This window comes from Poromitra crassiceps (genome assembly GCF_964638095.1).
Source record: "Poromitra crassiceps genome assembly, chromosome: 22".
NCBI lineage: Eukaryota > Metazoa > Chordata > Actinopteri > Beryciformes > Melamphaidae > Poromitra > Poromitra crassiceps.
In genome coordinates, this window is record NC_139647.1 from 18677920 (window position 1) to 18686695 (window position 8776).

Here is an 8776-nt window from a genome sequence, read left to right on the forward strand (position 1 = left end):
CAATTATTGACTCAAAACTTAACCTTGAAACAAACTGTGAAGCTGTGTGTGTAAAAAAGGGCCACCAGCGTTTGTTCCGTTTGAGGAAACTGTCCTTTTTTTCATATTGACAAAAACCATGACGACCCTATTTCTACCGTGCCTTTTATTGAATCCATTTTGCTCTTTTTCTTTGATGTCACGGTTTTGGAAATCTTGCTTGAAAGAATAGAAACTCTCTGAAGCAGATTGTGAAATGGTCCAGTAAGCTGATTGGGGAGTTCCAGCTCATCTCCAGAGTCTCTCTGAACACCAGACAGCTACAGCGGTTAACTGGGCTCCATCTATAAAAGGATGTTTCCCACCCTCTGCACAGTGAATTTCAGCTTCTTCCTCCTGGAAGAAGGTTCACGTGGTCCCAAAGTGCAGAACAGAACGCTACAGGAATAGCTTTGTTCCAGCAGCCATTATTCAGAGGTACAAAATGTAAAGTCTATTGTTTCTCATTGTTTGACGGCCGTGGCTCTTGTTTCTTAATGCTAAGAGGATGGCAGAGGGTTCCTACGGGGCACAAATAAAGTAACCTTGACCTTTGACCTTGACCTTTTCGTACTTTAAAGAAATGATCATCATGAAAGATATTGAAATAAATATGACCCTATCCTACCAGACAGTGACGTGAAGATCTTAACTATACTTTAAAATTAGCCTGGGTAAACCCATCCCCCACGTGACCTGCTCTCAGGCTTACCCTGCTCTCAGTCACTACGACTAGTCACTAGTCACTGTAGTAACTGAGAGCAGGTCTGAGAGCAGGTCACGTGGAGGCTGGGTTTACCCAGGCTACTTTAAAATAGGCTGTAACAGGTGACAAAGTATTGTGCAACCGGTGTTAAACCGATCACTACATGTACAATATGTTACAATAGGTTCAACAACATGTAAGATTATTCTCTATCACAGTAATTGTTCACAGTGAGAAAAAAATAAAAAATAAACAATAAACCATTTCTGAAGAAAAGAGGTTAGAGTTCATATTTCTGGGTAAGTAATATAACCTACCACAATAAGTAAATGCAATGTTATTACGGTACTTCAAAGCAAGTACTTTTTGTGTAATGAGCCCATTGCTGCCCTATTAGACACTGGACTCTCTCTTCATTTCTGATTTAAAAAATTCCCTTTGAAGCCTTAGGGCTCACTGTAATTATACTTGGCTTTAATGTACTGTAAGGAAAGTATAAAGTATGTAGTACTGTACACGGGGGGTGCCGGACGCAGTCCAGACGCCTTGACGGAATTTTTTCGAATTTGTCTCAAACTTCCACTTGGACTCAAGGATGAACTGATTCGATTTTGGTGGTCAAAGGTCAAAGTTCAAGGTCACTGTCACCTCACAACCGCCATTTTCATGCTCGTTAACGCAATATCTCAGGAACGCCTTGAGGGAATTTCTTCAAATTTGGCTCAAACGTCCACTTGCACTCAAGGATGAACCGATTCGATTTTGGTGGTCAAAGTTCAAGGTCACTGTGACCTCATGAGCACCCATTCCAGGATCGGTAACGCGATATCTCAGGAATGCCTAATGGGGAATTTCTTCAAATTTGGCTCAAACGTCCACTTGCACTCAAGGATGAACTGATTCGATTTTGTTGGTCAAAGTTCAAGGTCACTGTGGCCGCATGTCCGTCCGTTCCATCAGGGAAGGCAGGCGGCGCTAGGTAAAGGGGGCATGAACAGTAAGGGGGTGGGGCTAGGGAAAGGAAGGTCGTAGAGGGTCAGGGTTCGAGGGTTGGGTAAGGGAGTGGATAGGGCACTCTGGGTGGTGGGAAGGTCTGTGGTGAGGGAGGGGGCGGGGCTAGGGGAAAGGGGCCATAGCTATGGATAGGAAGGTCATGGAGAGTCGAGATTCCAGGGGTGGGTAGGGGGAGTGGTTGGGGGGATGTGGGTGGTTTAACGGTAGGGGTAGGACCTTTTTCCACATTGAAAACGATTAGCCGTGTTGTTGCGGTTGGGTACGGTGGCGAGTCTGGACAGACATGCTGACTTGTTGGCGGGGGCATACAACCGTGTTGCGGTATTTCTAGTTTCTTATTGATTTTACTCAAGCACCTTGCATTCGCTAAATAAATGAATTGGTTTTACTCATTAACATTAGAGCTACTCTCTTACAAATCTCTTACAGAAGTTAATAAAAATAAGATTGCCGAGATCTACTCATTATTTCCCCTTGATTTGATTCATGACAGACTTGCTTATCAGCTTCCAAAAACATGTTCTCCTACTATTCTCTGCTCCTTCCATGCTGCCCCCCCCCCCCCCTCTCTCCATTGCTCTGCTCTCCACTGCAAGACATTTTTTAAAGGGGAACCTGAGCAGGAATGTCATTCCTCCTCTCGTTCTCGACGTTCCCTCTCAACGCTGACTCTGGGAACTCCCTTCCCGGGCGTTCCGGCACATCAGAAAGAGAGGGTGACTCATAAGAGGCGTCAGTTCAGATCAACCTACACAGTTTCAGGACTGAAATGAAAAGTTATTTCTCTCTCAACTCATTTCCATGATGCTCATTTGAAATAACTGTCACACATTTTTTTAGTCCACCCTTAATACCTCAGATATAGCAAAATAATCGAACTGTAATTCATCGGATTAGGCGTCTGAGTTTAAGTCGTCCAAAGTATAAGGTTACATTCTGGGTTACAATTTGAATGCGATATATTTGCTAGAGGAGGAGGCTTGTGATCAGAAAGTCGCTAGTTTGAATCCGTGGAACGGCATGAGTTTGAAGGAGGTCGCTGCTGCACGGGGGGGGGGGGGGGGGGGGGGGGTTCTCCGTTATACTAACTTAGGTCAAATCAACATTAAAAACAAACTTGATACCTGACTGACCTCGAGACATCCTAGCTTCTTGCACACACACAAACACATACACACACACACACACACACACACACACACACACACACACACACACACACACACACACACACAATGCATGATAGGCTACATACATCTACTGCCAAAGACCCACTCAAGCGGTTGGGGGGGGGGGGGGGGGATTCAGAGTGGAGCAGTTCATGCAGGTTCACTCCCCCCACTTTTTTCCTGCCTCCAACAGCAGTCACTTAACCTAATGGATCTGCCAGTTAATTAACTTAGCACTTAACACGCTGATTGATGACAATCAAGTGAATGGGAGGAGGGGTCTAACTAAGTAAGACCGAATTACTGTGATGGTAATGACATCTGCATCTCGGAGATGTTGGAGGAAAAAAAAACTCTTTTCAAGTGATTTGGCCCACTCAGCCGATACAGAGCGCGCTCGAATCCGAGGATGTGGCTTTGGAGAGCGGACACTCTCAAGTGCCGCAGCCCAGACGTTGAGTGCTATAGGTTGAAGAAACGTCTCGACTTTTAGCACAAGAGCTTACAGCTTTCGTCAGTCTCAACAGCGGTAGGTAGGTTGGTAGGTTGGTAGGTAGGTATAGGTAGGTAGGTAGGATGGAAGGTCGGTAGGAAGGAAGGTAGGTATAGGTAGGTAGGTACTGGTAGGCAGGTAGACGAGGCTTACCGTGTTCCGGTGGCTCTTGGTTCCTATTGGTCCTCTGAAGACCCCCTTGATGCTCCGCAGCTGTCCATCACGCAAGTGGGTGGAACTGATCACAATGTAGTAGCACGCCATCGGATACGCCAGGGTTTCATACACTTATCTATCTATCTATCTATCTATCTATCTATCTATCTATCTATCTATCTATCTATTTATCTATCCGTCTATGCATAAAAGAAGATGAAGTCTCTCGAAAAAGTTAGCTGGTTGCCTCTTCCTCTCTTCTCCTTCCAAGTTCCTCCTCCTCTCTGCCTCTCCTCCTTCCTGTCTTCTGTCTATTCTGTCTCTCCTCTCCTGTTTGATGAAGTGGTGGAGAGACGCAGCTGTTTCCCACTCTGATTCATTCTCTCTCTTCTTCTCAAAGTTGTACCGGTGACTCTTTAGACTCTCTCTCTCCTGTCATCCCTCCCCTATACGCCCTCTTCCCTCCGCTTCTCCCTCTCTCTCTCTCTCTCTCTCTCTCTCTCTCTCTGTCTTTCTCCAAGCGTTTGTTTTTCCTCCTTTCTTTTGCTAAATCAGCCTCTCTCTGGATGCTTCTTCTTCTCCTCGCGTGAAAATGTCTTGGAATCTCTTCCCCTCCAAATGCTTTACTTCCATCTTTCACTCATCAATCTTCTCCTGGTCATTGACTACCTCTCTCAACTCTCAATTTTTCCCCCTCTAAATCTCAGACGTTCATTGATCTTGCTTGGTTGTTCCTCTCCGTTTATCTCAGACTCTCTGTTGTTCCTGGCTGTCCGCTGCCTCTGTTTCCACACCTCCTTTTTTTTTCTTACTTCTAATCTCTCTAACCTCCTTTTGTCTCTCTGTTAGCCTCCCTATCAGCTCTCCGGCTGTGTCTCTATGTCTTGAGAGTGGGATACTTTTCCTCGTCTCAGCGATCTGCTGTCTATCTCCCCATCTCCTCTCTCTCTCTCTAGCCGTCTCTGTCCTCTCTCTATCTCTGCCCCTCTGTCTTTCTTAGCAGAGAGAAGTACTCTGTCTTCTCCTCCCTTTCTCTATCTCTCTCTCTCTCTCTCTCTCTCTCTCTCAGAGCGGACCTGCAGCTTGCTTCCAGAGCTCTTTCCTCTCCTCTGCTGCGCTGCATGTGTTTGGTTTCTTCTCTCTCTCTCCCTCTCTCTCTCCCTCTCTCTCTCTCTCTCTCTCTGCTGATCTCTTGCTCTGTGGCCAGCAGAGTGGTTTGCTCCTCAGTTACCCGCGGTTACCATCTGCCCTTTTAACGCATGGAGTGCTGACGCTTGCTCTCTCTCTCCCTCCCTCCCTCTCTCTCTCTCCCCCACTCCATCTCTTCGTCTAAGTAGTCCCCCCCCCCTTCTATCTCTCTCTCTCTCTCTCCCTCTGCGCCTCCCCTCTCTCTCTCTCTGCATTCCTCCTTCTCCCTTACTGTCTTTCTTCCCTCTTTAATCATCCCTCTCTTCTCGCTCTCCATCTCTCAACCAAAAGGAGGCAGGCTCCACCTACTGGCAGGCAGGAATGATACAGACAGAAAGAGAGAGAAAATAATTATAATGATGTGGAAAAATAAGGTGATACTATTGATCCACATATGGAAATTAATATATTTCTCTTGCTCCCCTCCATAAAGGCCACACAGACAGATACAGAATAGAGGAGCTGGCAGGGATTCAGTGTCTTGCTCAAAGGCACTTCAGCAGGGTGGATGCTTGCCAACACAGAGGTTAGAACAAGAAATAATAAATAACTACAGCACAATTTTTGTTCTGGCATTAATACGGTTTTTGAAAAGTCGGATACATACAGTATACGACCGTTTAACTGGAGGTAGGTGAAGGGAAAACATTTTATTGGAATAAGTAGTTATTATATTGGTGGAACAGATGTATTCGTTATTGAAGAGTGGACCCGTATGATTTGGAAAGTGTCATGCTTGCCAAGAGGCAAGGCAATGTTAAAATGTCAAAATGCGGCATGCAGTTTGGTCAGTGCAATGTGAGAGTGTCAGAGAAAATGAGAGAATGGCATGAATCAGGACTAATGTAACGCAGATTCCCTGAAGGAAGGTTATGATTACAAGAACAAATGAGAAAAATATGAGAATATGATTAAACAAATCTGTGTATTTACAAGGTATCATCTGCATTGTAATAAATGTCACCTTATCAAATTTATTCATTTCACATATTGTCGCTGTCCAGTGCAAACCTCTTATCTCCAAAAAAAAAAGCTATTTTTCACAAGAAACGGAAAAAAACCAATCCCATTTTAACATAGTGTAATAATAGTAATAACAACATTAATAACCAGTGCTATAAAAAAGATTGCTGGTCCAACGTCCCTGAAACTTTCACAGGCTATTTTGGTACTAAATCATTTATGAAAATTATGAAAATTACCAAATTTGGAGATAAGACAACACTGATTATATATGTGCAATATGAGCTTTTCACCTCATAAGCTATCATAAGCTCCAGATGGAGGGATCAAAATGTGATATAACGTGCAAAGGGTGCACATGTGCATTGTTGTATTTTCTCATTGTCAGTACCTATAGATGGAGGTAGGATGCATTGGGAGATATGCACCGCCTCGTACGCTCGTAAAGTAGGTAGAAATGTGTGTAAGGTGCTGATGTATAACATACCTCTCAGCATATATAGGAAGGAATGCAAAAAAAAGGAGCAGTTCAGGATTCTCGGTAATTCAATCCTGCGGTTCACTAATCCTATTAAGGGCCAACAAGCCTCCTGACGCCGTACTGCTTTAAGGGAAACATTTGTAACCCACCTTTTCCCTGTCACTTCATCCTCTCCTCCATATAGGAGATGGCAGCACGCTGCACAGGGCTTGAGATGGTGCTTCTGCCCCGCGAGACCCTCGCAGATGGGACAGCTTGTGCCGTCGCATCCAGACGGCGAAATGTCACAAAAATGTCAGGGGGAAAACCCAGTTGGCTGCGTGGCAGACACTTTTCACTGACACACCGCTGAACGACACCGATGAAAAGGCCACACTCCCCTACACCGAGGTAGTGTCAGAGATCGCGTATTGGCAGCTGCCATTCGTTATTGTAGACAGAGTGAGCTCCCACCCCCCACCAGCGTTACTTTCTTTCTTCTCTCAAAGCAACTATAACGAGTTCAAACTTGGCCCCACATATTTGGTTATTGAGTAGTGTGACAGAGGCTGGAGTTTGCTCATCAATCACCGAGTGGAAATTTGCTGCTATAAAGTAATCTATGACCTTTATTAGGACCACGAGGAATTGCAACCACATTGTTTTCGAACCTATCGAGTCTCTGGCATAGCACCAACCTCCACCCCTCCTCCCCTCCTCCTCTGGAGCTACGGTAGCCAAGAAAGAACTACAGAGCTGCATTTTCAAAATAGAGAAGACGAGTAGCCTAAGCTAGCTAATTAGAGCCAAAAATCCAACAGAAACATCTAGTGAAGAGGCAACATGACAATGCAAAAATACTGTAATAATACTAGTAGCCTACTGTCATCCATTGTCGAGAAGTTTGTTTAAAAAACAACAGCACAACCAGGAAAGTGAATTCTGGAAACTCTAAATCTCAGATCCTGGCGAAGCAATCACTGAGTCACTGGAATTAATCAGTAACCTTCTATATTACTTGTGGACCCGTGGGAGTTAGACCCCCCTCCTGGGAGTTAGACCCCGCTCCTGGGAGTTAGACCGCCCCTGGTCTGGAAGATAGTGGCCTCCAAAGCCTCCGGGACGCACTCAAATCCATCATTTAGAATTGGTTATGTGCACCAGTGATGTCACTTGAGCACTCAATGATGATGTCATCAGTGATGATGTCATCAGATGATCATCATTAGATAATTAAGGGCGGCATTAGGTCATATGGGGAAATAATCGGCCCTAATTACCTAAATAAAAAATCCGGCTCCGTTAGGTGAGTGCTCCAGGACACACGCTGCGGTGTCAGGAGCACATCCTCGCATTATCTGTTGATTAGTGGGCAAGGCAACTGGATCCTCCCTCATAATCTGACAAGCTAATTACATGCTAATCATCTGAAGGGGATGGAGGAGGCGTTACAACACAGCCAAAAGCAGAGAAATGGAACTAAAATATCTGCCACCAAAATTAATGTATTCCTTAAATCTATATCTAGGCTACTGTTAACAGAGACGTAATGACCCTAATGTTGGCAAAGTTTGTTTGTTTTTTGATTTAGCTATATTTAGACAATGGCAAGCAAAAGAGTGTTGAAAATTACCCACTGAACATACACATGTGTGCAAAGACAAACTATATTTTCTTTGATCATGTAACATCACAAAATGGTAGAACAGAAAAAGTACATTTATTGTTTTACTAAACCATTTGCTAAAGAAATAACACACCCCAGAAATACATTTTGGTGGACTTCTCCTTCGAGTTTTGTAGTTGTTGGCAGTTTCCCCAGGGTTTGGGGCTTGTTGTAGTCCTTCAAGGCTCGTTTTTAAAGTAGGGATTTGTAGTTCTTTAAGGCTTGTAGTTCTGTAGTTGCTGGTAGAAGCCGGGGTTGGGGCATACTGAGGGCCTCGCCTGCTTCGCCTGTCTGTACGCATCATCAAACGACAGCCCCTCCCTCAACATCAGGTAGCCAATCACAATGGAGGATGAGCGTGACACGCCGGCGTTACAGTGGACCAGCACCACACCGCTCTGAGGAGCGAGAGAGAACATTAGCAACCGTAAGTGCAACTTTACATTTCAAATGTATGTTTAGCACACAGCTGTGTTGATCATATGGGGAACGATCAAACGACTTCACTCTCTACAGCAGTGGTTCTCAAATGGGGGTCCGGGTACCCCCAGGGTTCCGTGGCACATTGCCAGGGGGTCCGTGAAAAGTTTTCAGGAAAATAAAAATTAAAACTTTTTATAGTTCAACGAAAATATTTTATGCTTTAAATCTAAAACGGTTCATGGATTACATTCTAATATTTTATGCTTTAAATCTAAAACGGTTCATGGATTACATTCTAATCTAACAAACCTATCAATTTAAAAGTCAGGCACGTTACCGTGGAAACAATTAAGCTTAGCCCAAAATCACAAATCAGAATGAGGGGGTCCCCGGTATATTTTCTATCTTGTAAGGGCTCCTTGGCTGAAAAACATTTGAGAACCTCTGCTCTACAGCATCCATTGGGACCAACAATGCCATGCTACCTTGTCGGGAAGGAAGGGGGCTAAATAAAGATTTT

General features: G+C 44.5%; 1 protein-coding gene across 1 annotated transcript in view; it reads right to left on the minus strand.

Moving 5' to 3' along the window:
• Nucleotides 1-7890: 7890 nt before the first annotated feature.
• The window catches only part of LOC310796258 (dual specificity protein phosphatase 19-like), a 7482-nt gene continuing 6596 nt past the window's right edge, over nt 7891-8776 (minus strand). The window contains exon 5 of the mRNA XM_083658415.1: nt 7891-8231. Coding sequence (XP_083514541.1) covers nt 8049-8231 — 183 coding nt within the window. The 3' untranslated portion in view covers nt 7891-8048. The remainder of the gene's footprint in view (nt 8232-8776) is intronic.